Source organism: Lactuca saligna, chromosome 7 (assembly GCF_052625555.1).
Source record: "Lactuca saligna cultivar CGN05327 chromosome 7, ASM5262555v1, whole genome shotgun sequence".
Lineage (NCBI taxonomy): Eukaryota > Viridiplantae > Streptophyta > Magnoliopsida > Asterales > Asteraceae > Lactuca > Lactuca saligna.
In genome coordinates this window covers 5,748,339-5,765,739 of record NC_136423.1, presented here as the reverse complement: position 1 = coordinate 5,765,739, position 17,401 = coordinate 5,748,339, and the positions used below count along the sequence as shown (strand labels likewise).

The 17,401-nt window shown below is 37.1% G+C and overlaps 1 protein-coding gene across 1 annotated transcript; it reads left to right on the top strand.

The window, feature by feature from the left end:
- Positions 1-2,414: 2,414 nt before the first annotated feature.
- LOC145005976 (transcription factor TCP9-like) lies at positions 2,415-3,985 on the top strand. Its single transcript, XM_078965073.1, has one exon. The coding sequence runs from the start codon at positions 2,526-2,528 to the stop codon at positions 3,378-3,380; it is 855 nt and encodes a 284-aa protein (XP_078821199.1). The 5' UTR covers positions 2,415-2,525; the 3' UTR covers positions 3,381-3,985.
- The last annotated feature ends 13,416 nt before the right edge of the window (positions 3,986-17,401 follow it).

Sequence of the window (17,401 nt, the reverse complement as noted above, 5' to 3'; positions counted from 1 at the left end):
ACCTCAACTCCCCATCGGAGCCTTCTCCTCCTGAAAGTCGCAGCCGCCATTAGCCATCATGTGAACAACTCCTCCAGATGACTGTAACCCTAATGCCTGAAACCTGTAACTATAAAGATGTAGGAAACTGCAACCCTAACGCCTCCGGAAACCTGCAATTGTAAAGCCACCAAAAACCTGTAACTCCATTGTTCTTCTCCGCCTTCGCACGTTCCCGTCTAATCCAATTTCTTATTGTTCCGCTGGCCAGTTGGAAAAATCGATTTCATCATCTGGAAAATTGGTCTTTGATTTATGGGATATCTGGTGAGGTGTTTCATTTTCTGATTAATCCCAATGTGTTTAATCCGGTGACATCATCGATTTCAAATACAAGAATTTGACTCCATTTGTTTTTCGATTTGATGTTTGGGATTTCATCACCAGTTTTTGGTTAGGTTTACATTTAGGTTATGATTTTTGGATTTGATTTTGGTTTCCGTTTATGTTCTGATTTTACGGTTTTAGGATTTTACTATAGCTAGGTTTTAATTTCAGAATTTGAACTTTCTTTGGTTTTGATTTATGTGTTTTGATCATACTTTTGGTTTGATTTTGATTTGGTAAAGGTGACGATCAATTATGGTTGCAGGAAGTGAATGCTAATTATTGTCGGAGGTGAACATGGTGGTTGTTGGATGTAAATGGGGTGTCACCTAATGAAATCGATGATATGGGCGAACTGAATAGGCGGGTGGTGGTGTTGCCGGAATAAGTGGGTGGTGGTGTTGGTTATCGGAGGTGATGGGTTGGCAGTTGGTGGCTAGTGGTCATCGATGGTGTTTTTTGGTATCCGGTGGGTTTTTGATGGTAGTAGGTGGTGGTGATGGTGATGGTGGGACCTACTATATTAATACATCTTTTAATAATTAATAAATAATATCAAAAAAGTAAAAAAAAAAAAAAAACAAGTGAAAAAATAAATATAAAAGGTATTATAGTCTTTTATGTTTACGAGGGACCAACAACGCAACAAAATCAAACAGTAAGGATGATCCGAGTGCAAAATAAAAGTTAGGGACAAACGCACAATTTTAACCAAACCACAAGGATAATTTCAGTAATTTGTTCATAAAAATTCTATACATTAGTGGTGGTAGCAAGAGTTTTCATACAAGAACATTCTATACATACTGGTGGTAGCCAGAGTTTTCATATAAAAACATTCTATACATACTGATGGTAGCCAGAGTTTTCATAACAGAACATTACTTTGCTGGTGGTAACCAAGGATTTTCATATACAATTATAGAATTCAGTATTGAACATACATTTTGGGTCTTAGGGTTTAAGACTACTTTTCACTACTAAGAAAATATCGGATTTTCTTGAGAAACATACATACATTTTTACTGATTCAAAGACAGGCTTTCAATACAAAAACATGCTTATGAACTTACCAGCTTTATGTTGATGTTCTTTTAAAACCGCTTGTATTTTTAGAAAATCAATAGACATGCAGGTACTTTAGCACGCTTTGAGAATACATAACGGATAGAGTGACGTTCTTTTGCTTTTTGTTATACTTTTGATGTATACAACTATGAATCAATTGATGTAAAAACTTTGTTCATATTCAACGTAATGGTTGTGTTTACTTTGATTACTATGATGTAATAATTGTTATGATACATTACATGACGTCATCCACCCCCGAACGTTTTCGTCGTCTAGGTTTGGGGGTGTGACAGATTGGGATTGGTGTGAGAATATGAGTTTAGGTGTTGTGACAAGGATCATAGTCTCCACCAACATTAGGGAGGAACAGTTTGTCCCAAATCCCGATCTCGTACCGGTACCATACCAGAACCAGTACCGAATTGAAAAATACGGGATGGTGCTTGGTACTCCAAATACATAAAATTCGGGAATCAGTACCGGTACCGGTGATGTTATTTTGGTTCGGTACTCGAGATTAACTTTCGATCAAATTCAATTTTCGAAAAATCGGAAACAGAACGGGTCGGTACCGGTTCCGTCCCACGCTCATCCCTAACCAACATTCACCCCTATTTGCATCATGGGTACATAACATGAGTGCCAAGGACGAAACTTGCCATAAAGATACACTCTAGGACCAACAATGCCCAATTGCAAATAATGAAATATCTTGAAGGAAATAATAACTTTTGAAACAAAGGGAGAGTTGCAATTAACTCTGGTAATAATGAATAAGTATGAAATGTAACACTATCAACAACGTCTTTAAATGTCACGTTTTAACATTTTTCTACCACTTTCTAAGTAACACTATCTTACGGCAAATGAGTGCAAAATGTGGGTCCGCCATTTCATCGGAACACCTTTGGTACCATTTGCCCCCATGCAAAACTTTAAGAAGTTGCCTTGTAATGTGTATGGTGGTCCAAATCCTGGGGCCCTGGTTTCACCATCATTTACTCAATCCCCATCTCTCTTTATTGATTTCAGACAATAATTCAAAGCAAACCCATTTCTAATTCTTCTCCATTTTCGTCTCCGATATCATGAACTCACCATCGCCGTCGTCCGCAGCCCATCCGCCGCCACCACCACCTAACCCATCCAAAACAGTTGCTTCCCCACATGGGCTTTCCTTGATTCCATTGAAGAAAGAACCTTTATCGGACGAAAAGGTATTTACCACACCTCCACCTTCGCCGCCAAGGAGGTCGTCCACCAAGGACCGCCACACAAAAGTAGAGGGTAGGGGGAGAAGGATCCGAATGCCGGCCACCTGCGCCGCACGGATATTTCAGCTGACTAGAGAACTTGGCCACAAGTCCGACGGAGAAACAATCCAGTGGCTTTTACAGCACGCTGAGCCCTCCATTATTGCCGCCACTGGCACCGGTACCATTCCGGCCATTGCTATGTCAGTCAACGGTACCCTCAAAATCCCCACCAACACCATCATCACCGTCACCTCCGCCGCCGCCGCCACCAACACCTCAATCCCAAATAAACGAAAACTCCCTTCTGATTTCGACATAAACCGAAACGAAAACACTCCAACCATGGTTACCACCTCCGTTCTCGCTCCTCTCATGACAACAACCACACAACCTCAATCTTTCATCCCGGTATGGGCCATACCCTACAACGGAACCGCCGCGTTTTGGGCGTTTCAGCCTTCTACAACTCCATTTCTCAACATCTCCACCACACCAATCTCCTTCATTACCTCCGATGACCAAAAACCAACACCAATTAACACAACACATTTCACAACCACTACCTCCGCCTCGGCAACTACAACTACCACAAATACTCAATCTTTCACAGATTTTTCGATGAATCTTCACGAAAGAAAGGAGTTTTCGTTCATTCAGGTAAACCATGGAACACCTTCCGAGCAATAACCAGACCTCTTATTTCTTTCTTTCATTTCCCTTCCATTATCGTCAAGAACGTGAACACGTGAGTGAAGATGATTACGTGTAAGGTGGGCAGGTCTTAGGTGTAGATGGGTCCAGGGTTAATGTGGTGGGCTCAAAGTCACTTAAGCTTAATGAAGGTGGAGAGTGGGTCCATTTAGTGGGCCATTTGACATAGAAAACCGTCGATTTATGCGGCATTAACGAGGGGCCCAGTTTATGATGGACCACACCAGCTGAGCATACGGCAACACAGTCTGCCACGTGGCTGAATAGGGACGGCATTATGATATTTTCTGGGGTTTTGACACGTAAGAGTTGCCTGTTGGCTAATTTTCTTTTATCTTTTGTTTTTATCTTTTATTATTTTAGGTAAGGTATATCGTTGGGTTATCTTCAAGAATTAGCAACTTGTACCATATGCAATTATATATGTACGCTGTTACATTTGTTAGCACCTTCTACCATATCCAATTAAATATGTACTTTGTTTTCGGTATAAAAGTCAAGAACTATGTATGGCTACTTTTTATAGATAGTGATCAAACAAATACGAGATACGTTTATTTTCGTATCTGTCTAAACTCTAACTAGAATGTTCGTCGCATTTCTGTTCTTCCAACTATTAATAATATTTTTTAATTACGAGTCCACTATTAATATCGGTTAAATATTGTGATTTGGTTATGAAAATTTAGGCTGTTTTTCTAGACTTATAACTTATAAGCTCATTTGTTTAATACATGTTGGTACGGTATATGTTTTTACTTTTTATAATAAAAGACTTTATAAACTATGGGATAAAACATAATTAATTGTAGATGCATGATTTTCAAAATTTTACATCCCAATTTTAATAGTGAAAGTGAAACCTATAGTTTATAGTTATTATTAAGGTTAATCAGCAGAAAAAAGATAATTAATAAATAGTAATAAAGTTAAAAAGGAAAAAGTGGGCCTTTTGTAAAATTCTCATATTCTAGTATGGATGATACTGGTGTCTGCAAGCGTGGAGGGTGACTTGGACCCACGATGGTTCCGAATAAAGTTGTGATTGATATTATATTGCCCACAAAATTACAAATTTTAGCAAACTAAAGGAGATTTTTTTTTTTTGGAGGATTTGCATTTTTAAGAGATGTTAGGGGGTCTGAATTAATAACATATTGTTTGATTGGAGCATCTTAAATATTATGTTGAATGATAAAATAATAATTTTACCTTTCCATGTCATTTTTTTCTGATTATAACATTGTACTTCCAACATTTTCCTCGTTAAGACACCGTACTTTGTAAACTATATATAACCATTTTTAATTAACATTCTAATTGGGTAGCAATAAGAAGTACAAAGTTATATAAAGCTAAATGGGGAAGTTTGAATCGGGGAACTTCAACAATACAAAGCAAATTTACATGTTTCATACATTCGAATACAATAGCCTTTTCTTCTAAACAAAAGACAGCAACATCAAGACATTTGGCAATGAAATTTGTGTAAAACAAAAGAATAGAGACAACTTGATACACTATTAAAATAACATACGAACAAGTTATTAAATTATTCATGCCATGCCATGGTTGTATTAATAAAGTTTCCTTTCTTGCATCTTCTTCTTTTGAAATATATTATTGGCCTTTTCTGCAACTGGACAAGCATCATATATGTGGTCTGAGGCACCACAACGGGTAGTCACCATATCACCTGAAGTTGGTAATGACTTTCGAAGTTGCATCAAGATAACTACAATATGTTATGTGTTTGGGCTGAATGTAAAATTTGAAGCTTCCTGTCCAACAAGCTTTTGTCTTGCAATTTGTTTAGCAAATTTACAACATCTGACACCTCTGGTGTGTGCAAACCTGATCAAGCAAATAGCATGAGAGACAGTGGACCAGCAGCAACATTACCTTATGTATGTAGATTCAACATCTAGAATGCAAAATGATCATTAATAAAACCTAAACACAATGATCATTATACAACAAAACATAAGTATAATCAACCATTAATTGCTTGAATTTACTAATTGCGTTTCACTGCTATTTGATTAGATGAACAATTCATAGTGGTAATCTAGTTATTGGGCAAGGAAAAAAAGATACATGCAACCAGAAGAGAGAGTATACTGACCATTTAATAATCACTACAGATGATTATAACACCTTAATTGCAGATATGATTGGGAGAGAGGTCGATGTCGCTGCAACAGTTCGCGGGCGGGGGCGGAGGCGGGGCGGCGGTGACGTTCTAGATAGGAGGAGGAAGACGATTTTATTGAAGACCGGAGAGGGAGAAAGAAGGAGGAGAATTGAATTATCAGTAAGTTATTAACGTTTTCCACCAATATAAAGCTCAAATGAGTGTTTGAAATTGGGGAGCCACACGCACCGGTTATAGGAGGGGAAGCATTGTTTGTGAAACGAAATCCTGGCCTAGCGGGAAACTCCGACTTCTACAGATTAGTTCTTAAACTACGCCCTAGTTCAGTTTCGAGCAAGTAAATTATGTTTCAAATTTTTTTTGATCATGTGGCCTTTGATTCTCAAGTGATTTTTGATTGATAGGGATTTCATGTTAATGCAATAATGCGTGATCACAGCTTCATGTTTGTTAATACCAAACCCCGACTTTTTCTCCAACTTTGAAAATCTTTTGACCTATCTATCTATCAGTTTAATATGATTCTGATTTCTTAGATATAATAATGTTTTCATTTTGGGTTTTAAGAGATTCGACATGTCAACATGAAACATTGAAACTAATTATTTGGGTAATTGGGTCATAACTAATAGCTCATTATGGACTGAAACTAGTTATCTTTACTCTTTAGAATAATGCACATCCATTCAAATTTGGTATTTTTTTGTTTCATGTAAGGATTTGATGACAAGAAGCATGACACCAGGGTAAGGAGATATATTGTGGTTGTGTTTACCTTGTCTATTACTTTTCTATCCTATGTGGAATATTCATTTACCAAGATCTCTATTATTTATGTTTCTTTTGCAAGTGTGGGGTTACCTTGATTTTTTGATATCTTTGTTGGTCTGACATGATACCTGTGCTTGGATGATTTAGACTCTTTTCTAGACCTGCTAGCAACCTGTTCCTAACTACAAAGTACAAACAACCATATCTCTATATTCTCAACAAAATCAATATTAAGTCCCTGACTGTTTCATTTCTTTGTTTACATATACAAAAAAAAGACCATGTTTATACTACTCTTATAATTGAGATCATGGTATTGTGTATCATAGTCATCCATGTTATACTCACTTAAAGTTTTTAATTTCACTTTTATGACCATGGGTATTATTCATATACCATGGTGAATGCCTTAACATCTTGTGTTTGTTTGAAATTCGATTATTTGAGAAGGGTAACTTATGTATATACGTGTATGCTTGTCCCTATTTCATAACTCTTGTATTTTTGTCGAATTTGATTTGCATCTCTACCAAGCGCTTAAACATGTATTTTTCTTTTGCAAATTAGTATATGAATGGCTAAGATGAGGAGCATGGCTTGAAGCCAGAAGGCTATTCTCATCTTTTCACCTTCAATGTCTGGGTGAGTGTTTGTTGTGTTATGCGGACACGAAGTATGGTTTTATATAGCGGGTAAAGGAGCATGGAATCATGTCTCTAGCGATTTCCACATTCGTGATATATATATATATATATATATATATATATATATATATATATATATATATATATATATATATATGCTTTTAAGGGGAAAATATATACTCTAAGCTATAACATCTTTTATCCTTTACATGAATGTTTTCGTTTATGTGAACCGAGACTCAATCCAAAGCCTAAATTTATAGGACTCGTAACCAAGAGTCCTTCCCAATTCCATCTGCAGTCATTTGTAAGTTCAAATTTTATGCTTTTAATTGGCTTAAAATTAGACCCAATAAGGATATTTCCTTATGCTAGGAAAATTGGGTTCTCGATCCTCATATGGCATGTATTACAAACGTGTACGTCCTGCCTCTAGCTAGCTTTTCTAATAATATTTCTTATCGTTCAAAAAAAGAAAAAGAAAAAAAGGAATGGCTAAGACGAGGAGCATGACTAGAAACCAGAAGAATCATGATGATGCATCTTCCTCTAGCAGGAAGAGGCCGGAGTCTTGTGCATCTTGGTTAGATTTTGACCACAATCTGCTTGCTTTTTTTAGTTCTTATGCAATTAGGAGTTGTTGGTTATCTTTCATTCGGTGGAGTTTGCTAGCCATGAAGGTCACTTACAGTCTCTAACAGGAACATGTTTATGTGTACGAGACCACCCATCTCCATATCTTCTATCTGTTTTCATGCTTATGAGAACACCTACTACCTAGTGGACTTTAAAGGAAGAAAACTCAAAATCCCTCCCCCCCCCCCCCCCTTTTATTTTGTTGATGCTACGTGTATAGGATTGACTTGTGGCTACTTGATTTTCATGAAGACAATCCCGTGACTTCTGTCTTGTAAATCCTATCACAAGTAAAAGACTTTAATTCCATGATTCCCCCCTTTGATTACGATCCTGGTAGCCCTACAGTGGGCTGGGATATCCTTGTCTTTTCACCATCAATATCTAGCTTGGTGTTTGTCGTGTTACACAGGGAAGGAATGTGGTTTTGTATAGCGGGTAAAGGAGCATGTAATCATGTCTCCTGCAATTTCTTCATTATTCGTGATATATATGCTTTCAAGGGGAAAATATATGATGAATGCTTTTGTTTATGTGAACTGAGACCTATGGTGCATGAAAACTCCATTGAGGGTTATGTTCTTGTTTCGGAAACGGATACGCCTTGGATATGTCGAAGAAACATTTCGTTGAAGTATCGGGAATGCAGAAAACGTTTCGTTCAAGTTTCGTGAACGTTTCTATTTTCTTTTAGGTTTCCCATTGCGCTTTTAAATCCAAAAACGGATAATAGACTATACAGATTCTCCTAATTCCTAAACTGATCGACTTTTTAACTCTAAAAATGTTTCTATATCCCATTTGTCGCCAATCACCAATTCACCATTCACCATAACGCATCATCACTCTTCTATTGATTATGGCTTCTTAAGAACAAGAAACATAAGGATCATCATCAACTACATCAATAGACCAACCTCCATTGTGGGACTATGTGACTAAACCGGAAAAACTTGCTGGAGTAGGAGGATGTTGGAAATTTAAGTGTAACATTTGCGGTGAACCCCGACAAGGATCATATTCTAGAGTTAGAGCATATTTGCTTTGTATAAAAGGTAATTTTTGTAGTGTATGTATTATGATTTTCTGATTTTTTTCATCCTTGGATGTCTATTTGCAATATAGGTAGTGGGATTTCTTTTTACAAGAGAGCAACAGCGACTGGCAAACTTAAGATGAAATGATTAGAAGATGTGTATGAAGAGAAGAAAGTTGAGTCGCAAGGGAAAGAATTCGAGTTTCCATGTAAAGTTGGTGTTGGATTTAAGAAAAGGAAAGGTATTTCAACACCTATTGAAAGAGTTTTTGTGGTTGAAACTAGGGACCAACTGGATCAAGAAATAACAATGATGTTTTATATTAGAGGTTTACCTTTTAATCTTGCGAGAGATCCACACTATCTCAAGGCTTTTTAGTTTGCTGCTACCAACAAAATTGATGGTTATGTACCTCCAGGTAATAATAAGCTAAGAACAACATTACTACAAAAAGAAAAAGACAATGTTTACAGGCTGATTGATCCACTTAGGTCTACATGGAAAGAAAAAGGTGTGACTATTGTGAGTGATGGTTAAAGTGATCCTACAAGAACGCCTCTTATCAATTTCATGGATACCTCAGGTAATGGTCATTTGTTTCTAAAGGTTGTGAGTTGTTTTAGGGAAGTAAAAGATAGATTTTATATTGCTAAATTGATGAAAGAAGTCATCAATGAAATTGGTAATCAAAATGTTATGCAAATCATTACTCGCAATGCAACAAATTGTAAGGCGGTTGGAGAGACTATGAGAGTTAGTTTCCTCATATCTATTGGACACCATGTGTTGTTCATACGCTTAATCTTGCTTTGAAGAACATTTGTTCACCAAGGAATGTGGAAACAAATCAACTAACATATGAACAATGCAACTGGATAAAAAAAGTTCACGAAGATGCGATTGCAATATATATATATATATATATATATATATATATATATATATATATATATATATATATATCATGAACCATAGAATGAGACTCTTTATTTTGACCAAGTTTGTGAAAGAATATATTTTGAATGATGAATGGTTGGACAAATTAACTTATATTCTTAGTTTCATTGGACCTATATATGAGATGATTAGAGTTTGTGACACCGACAAGCCATGTTTTACACTTGGTGCATGAGATGTGGGATTCAATGATTGAGAAAATGAAGATTGGGATCTACAAGAAAGATTGGACCAAGTGTAAACATGGCTTGTCGGTGTCACAAACTCTAGTTGTCTCATATATAGGTCCAGTGAAACTAAGAATATATGCTACTTCGTCCCACTATTCATCATTCAAAATATATTATTTCATAAAGTTTGCTTTCTCAGTGTCATCTAATTTATAATAAGACAATTCTTCGCTTATGACCATAGTTTGAAGACCCGTTTTGATAAATTTCGATCTCTTGAGTATCACAATGATGGAGGAAAAGGGAGCGTCGGGAACCAAAAGCAGTTTAAGTGGAGTAAACTTGGTGAAAAATCGAGAGTCTCATGTTATGGTTTGTAACGCCCGCAGATCCGGACTAGTCAATTTAAAAGCAATAGGGGTCAAAAACAACTTTTCAACAAAAAGATTATTTAGAATAAATAATCTTAACCAAGTTGTAGAATATGTCACAAGGTTTCCGTACATATAAAGAACGCCGAAATCCGAGTTATAACGAAGAAGTTATGACCCGTCGAAGTTTCGCGTCGGAACCGGCACGGCGCCGGGAAGCGTAAATAGTAAATTTATGATAGAGAGAGATTTAGCCTTAGCGCTCTAAACGAAAGTCGTAGAATATATTAAACTAAGAACATCGATAAAAAGAACGCCCAAATCTGACTTCGTATGAAGAAGTTATGATTTTTCGAAGTTTCGGATTAGCGGTGTACAACCCGAAATTCGAATTTTAGATCGATTGATTTTTAGCCGACACAACCTAAACAAGAATCGAAGATCTCATTATTATTAGCGTAACGATAAAAAGACAGACGAAAATGGACATCGGATAAAGAAGTTATGAGATTTTAACGGACCAATCCTGTCCCGGGCTGTTAAAAATATAACTTTAAAAATAAAGTCAAAATTAGCCAACGGAGTCTAAACGAAAGTTGTAGAGTACATCTCCACCTACGCGTGGATATAAAGAACGTCAAAAACGGAGTTCGTATGAACGAGTTACAAATTATAATAGCATATTTACGTATTAAAATAAAGTATAAATCATGTATACGTACACATATATATACATATGTATATATCATTAGAAAGGTATCGACGATGCGGTCATTATAAGACTAATGTTGAGTTCTTTCGACATTAGTTTAGTACAAATATCATTAAATCCATTTAAAATAGTATTATAGAGGGGTGTTTAGTTGTTTATATAACTAAAAGGTCATTAAGTAATTATGGAGGGTAGTTTTTGAAAATTCAATTAGTATAAATAAGAGCCTTGGGCTCTCATATTTCTTGCACCATTCTCTTGATTCAAGAGTCTTTCTCTCCTTATCCCCCGAGCATTTCGGTCCCTCGTGATTCGACTTCTCTTTCTGTAGTTTTAGTATAGTAAGGTGAGCGCTGAAGCGCTGCACGAATCTTTCTTAGAAAGATTCAGCGACGAAGTTCTGCCCCTGCAGAGCCCAACTCCTAGCTAAAATCCCGTTGAAAGTAAGTTATGCTTACCCTATTTTAAATATAGTTTATATTTAAAATTAGTATTGTTATTATAAATTTATAATAAATATTTGAGCTATTATTATGACTTATATACGTGTCGTTATAATATCTTTTAACTACTCGCGGTACGGGGAATCTGGTTTAAAGGGCCGCATAGGGTTGTTGGATTTCAGAAGTGCTATACGCCAAAATGGTCCTGCCCTCCGGTGTTTTATGTCTGGCCCCTGTCTGTACATAGTAGTTGGAAAGTATTGTTTAAACGCTTATATAATAATAATAATAAGACTAATAATTAGTGACGGTAATATTAGACTAAAATCTAGTGGTGATAATATTAGGTTTCGAAGCGCTGTCCGAGTACCGAGTCACCACCTTCTCAGGTGAGTGCATAGTCCCTTTCATCTTACACATAGATATGAAGTATTTTATATAAACTACGTGCTATGTGTGCATATTATCTGAGTACTTGCTGTCTATGCTGGATGAACGTTTTATACATGTTTTAAAGAATTTAAGCTGTATACGTATTTTATATATACAAATATGTTGGGTATGAGATGGGTAGATGAATGATGAGAGATAGAAGATGATACATTGGCAGCTATAGACTTAGTGCCTATGGGACAAACACCCGTAGCTATGGACTTAGTACCTGTTAAACGTTGGTAGCTATGGATTTAGTACCTATTGGGAATTGGTAGCTATGGACTTAGTACATGTTGAACATTGATAGCTTTGGACTTAGTACCTATTAGATAAAGACTGGTAGCTATGGATTTAGTACCTGATGAATAGACCATAGCAGCTATGGAATTAGTGCTTTATGAACGAACATTGGCAGCTATGGATTTAGTGCCAATCCTATAACCCTGGAGGTAAGGGACTCCGGAATAAACGAATGCAGGATAGATGACTCTTAGGTTAAATCCTTAAAGAGTAAAGAAGATAATGGGGATGGGTAATTGGGTTGATTGTTTGATTGAACATAGTAATTATATTATTGTGGGTTGAAAACCCTATGTACTCACCAGGTTTCCCAACCTGACCCACTCAGTTTATGTATATCACAGGTAACGAAGTGAAGTGACATTACACTGAGAGATTTAAAAGAGATGTAGATCACTAGTGTAAATCATTGTAAGTTCTGTTTATGCTTATGTTTCGGTATTAACGATGACATCCCAAACATTTTAAAATGAAATAAATACGTTTCTTCGAAAATGTTTTAATAACGTATTTACCATGTTTTTCTGGGAACAAATTCTGCAACCTTTTTATAAAATGAAGTACTCTGATATTTATAAAGCATAAACAAAAATCGGTCTTTTCTGGCCGTGATTTTGGGGATGTCACATGGTTCATGATGAATTTTTTTATTGCAAGCGCATCTTCGTGAATTTCTTTTACCCGTCTGCATTATTCATATGTTAGTTCATTTTTTTCCACATTCCTTGGTGAAAAAATATTTTTCAAAGCAAGATTAAGCGTATGTACATGGTGTCCAATAGATGTGAGGAAACTAACTCTCTATAATCTCTCCAACCGCCTTCATTTGCTGCATTGTCAGTAATGATCTACACAACATTTTGATGACCAATTTCATTGATGACTTCTTTAATCAATTCAACAATATAAAATCTATCTTTTACTTACCTAAAACAACTCACTTCCTTTAGAAACAAATGACCATTGTCCGAGGTAGCCATGAAATTGATAAGAGGCTTTCTTGTAGGATCACTCTAGCCATCACTCACAATAGTCATACCTTTTTCTTCCCATGTAGACCTAAGTGGATCCAACAGCCTGTAAACATTATCTTTTTCTTTTTGTAGTAATGTTGGTCTTAGCTTATTATTACCAGGAAGTACATAACCATCAATTTTGTTGTTAGCAGCAAACTGAAAAGCCCTGAGATAGTGTGGATTTCTCGCTAGGTTAAAAGGTAAACCTACAGTATAAAACATCATTGTTATTTTTGATCTAGTTGGTCCCTAGTTTCAACACCAAAAACTCTTTCAATAGGTGTCGAAATACCTTTTCCTTTCTTAAATACAACACCAGCTTTACATGGCAACTCGAATTATTTCGCTTGTGATTCGACTTTCTTCTCTACATACACATCTTCTAATCGTTTCATCTTAAGTTTGTCGGTCGCTGCTGCTTTCTTGTGAATAGAAATCCCACTACCTATATTGCAAATAGAGATCCAGGGATGAGAAAATCAGAAAATCATAATACAAACACTGTAAAGATTACCTTTTATACAAAGAAAATATGCTCTGACTCTAGAATATGATCCTTTTTGGGGTTCACTGCAAATGTTACACTTAAATTCCCAACACCCTCCATCTCCAGCAAGTTTTTTCCGGTTTAGTCACATAGTCCCACAATGGAGGTTGGTCTATTGATGTAGTTGATGACGATCCTTGTGTTTATTGTTCTTGAGAAGCCATAATTAATAGAAGAATGACGATGCGTGATGGTGAATGGTGAATTGGTGATCGATGACAGCTAGGATATAGAAACGTTTTTGGAGTTAAAAAGTCGATCGGTTTGGGAATTAGGAGAATATGTATAGTCTATTAGCTGTTTTTGGAGTTAAAATTTTTAACTTAAAAGGCAATGGAAAACCTAAAAGAAAATAGAAACGTTCAAAAAACTTGAACGAAATGTTTCCTGCATTCCCGATACTTCAACGAAATGTTTCTTCGACATATCCATGTCGTATCCGTTTGCGAAACGGGAACTTGACCCTCCATGGAGTTTTCGTGCATCATAGCATAGTATCATTAATATTTTGCTTTTAAGCGAACCGATGTCTTTTTAAAATTTAAAGTGCATGGATTATAGCATATTAATGAAAAGCCAAATAGAAAAAGACAATAAGAAATGACATGTAATTGTGGGTTGTCTTCTAGCATTGAATCAAGTGATACGAATATTTGTCAACCAGTACCCCAATTTTAATATACACTGAAACATCTCCCAATTGGGTTTAAGCTATTGGTAACTAAAGCGGGCATATTTTTCTCACCTAAGCAATTCTTAATTTATCAGCTCTTTTAAATGGGGTAAATGTAATTACTAATATGTGTAGGATAAAATTTGCACCCAAATGGCTATACACTTAATTTAGCTTCATGATATATAAATATGGTTAGAATTGCTACTCTATAAAGAACGGGGTATTGTAAGGTGCTATACAATGCCCAATAATCTCATTTAAAGAGATCAAGCAACCTCAAATACTCTAAATCTCAGATGAAATCCTCAAGAACTTCTCATCACGACTGCCTCTAGTCGTTCAAACTCTCATACCATCCCAATACCGAACATCTCAATTGTCCAGTAATATCACCGACTCTTAGACTGAAACAATAAATCATCATACTCCTCAACCTCAACTTCTCAACCCACGTTCCAACACATGAATCATCACAAGAACAGGGACTCCACTCCCATACCCAATACCTATCATAGACGGAAGAGCCACCACCCTGATATACTCGTCTAGATTACCCGCTAATACCGCTACCACACACCCTACTATACTCAAATAGGGTGCAACGTGGTCCTTGACCACCTCAGTCCCAACCGACTACATGCTCATGATATATCCTTACCTCGCGGCAGACATGATGCCTGATACTTTGGTGGAAAAATCGACATAAATGTCAATCCACAGGGTTTTACTCCTAAACCCCAAAACTGAAATCTCACACCTCTTATGTTTCCTACAAGAAACGGAAATAGCACCACTCATATCACAGAAGGTGACATCTCTTCTATCAGCTGGTTGCTCAATTTAGACCGCAATCCCCCGCAAACGTCATATCTACTTATCCTTGAGTCTTACGACTATATCTGACATCTTACCAAAAATACTCTGAAATGCTCTCGATCTCCCTCTTAAGGGATGCCTCTTCGGACTCAATCATGGCCCTCGGGCCTAAAACCCCATCGCGTCCAATTTCCACCTAATCAACCATGACCGGAGAACCACAAGCATCATTCGTTATGAACCATGGTACTCAGCCCATGACATCCCTTCTCAATCTGCTACGATGTATGGTACTCGAACCATAACATCACCCCTCAATCTGCTAAGATGCATGGTACCCGAACCATGACATCACTCCTCAATCTGCTATGATTCATGGCACTCGAACAATGACATCACTCCTTAATCTGCTCCGATGTATGGTACTCGAACCATAACATCACTCCTCAATCTGCTCAGATGTATGGTATTCGAACCATAACATCACTCCTCAATTTGCTACGATGTATGGTACTTTAACCATAACATCACCCCTCAAAAGGCTCTACTCTTCCAGTGTACTAATATGACTAAGGTTACTCCATAGGCTCTTCCTAGGTTCTCACACTTCTCCGCCATCAGCTGCTGAAGAGCTCCTAATGATGCCAACCATCTACCTCCTGAATATCATCATATTCACTTAGTAGCTGACTCCCATCATCGAGAGTTACACAAAGCACAAAGCAAGCAACATTCGGGCATCGAAGCATCTCCTTCAGCATGTAAAACCTCCTTAGATTATTATCCACTCGCTTTCCTCATACTCGAAGGATATCATCGAACTCTAACAACTTCGCCCCACATAGCATCTGGCTACCCTCTCGGCATGCTCCTCTTATACTCATATATACACCTCTTCTAGATTACTCCTCTACTCGAATCCCCTAAAAGGATTCCTGCTGGATACTCTTACTCAGCACATACTCGAAAGCACGTCACATATAACAGCAACTCCTAGGCTAAGGCATCACAAATCAGGCCACTCTAGTCCTAAAATATGAAATACCTAACATGTCTCTAGCATGCATAATATCTCATAAAATGTCTCATAAATATTTCATAACACAAAAGTAAGGGTATTTTGGGAAATCACCGTTGGGGCTCTGGCTGATTGTACACACTGCTCTTTCTCATTTTCTCTTTGAACTCTTATTCGCTTTAGAAAAATCATTTCTTTGAAAACCTTTTTCTCAATTCCTCAGTTTGAGTCCAAATTTACCCAAAGGTGCATCCGAATCCCTCAAACCAAGGCTCTAATACCAACTTGTAACACCGATTGTTTTTTCAAAATTTAAAATTCCATTTAAAATCGATTAATCTTAAAACACTTTTCTTAAAAATTCCATTTTGTTTAATTTACAAAACAAAACTCCATAATCAATTAAATAATAATCCAGGATCCTCAAAAACATAATTCTTCCTCTGGTGTGTACAATCGAGTTGGTGTCGTCTCGTGATCTTGAGAGAAACCTGAAACACATAACACGGTAAGCACGAAGCTTAGTGGTTCCCCAAAATACCACGTATAGCACATACACCTTTCCAAGCCATAAATCTATGGGTTCTTCCGATCCAAGTGTCTCAGGGGATTTCCATCCCATAACTCTGTTGACCTTCCAGTCCATGCTTTGTTGACCTTCCGGTCCATATCATCATACTCATATCATAACATATTACATATACAACATACATCACATTTTCATCATACACATAAGACCTTCCGGTCACACATAATCACCCCATCGGGTGAGACATAGTGAGAAGACTCACCTGGCAAGCAAAAAGCAGTTATCTTTACACTTGAATCTCGGACTCGCCTTCGCCTAACACATAAGGCAAATATCTCTAACACTCGAAATCTCAACTCTAATTAAACCGACGATTGCTCTTTCCCTCTCTAATCTGGTAGTGGGTAAAAGACCATTTTACCCCTCCAAGGTCTCTATTACTTATGTTGACCAAACCCCAAAGTCAACACAAGTCAACGGTCAACTATAACTAGACTCATTGAGTACACAAGGATGACTCGATGAGTCCATGCATGTCTTCTGACTCCTCCAAGACCTAATTCGACTCATCTAGTGAACCTATCACTCGATGGGTTTCCACTAGATTCGAATCGCGGGGCAACCAGACTCGACTCGTTGAGTCTTCCCATGGACTAGATGAGTTTCTCCCATGACAATACTCATCTGACCTTCTAAGGTCATATCTGATCCTCTAATCCATAGATCTGGCTTCCCTACGACCAATAACCACGTAAAGGTCGAGG

What these genes read in the sequence shown, in the direction of transcription:
- LOC145005976 (XM_078965073.1), top strand. Translation starts at nt 2,526, where the DNA reads ATGAACTCACCATCGCCGTCGTCCGCAGCCCATCCGCCGCCACCACCA.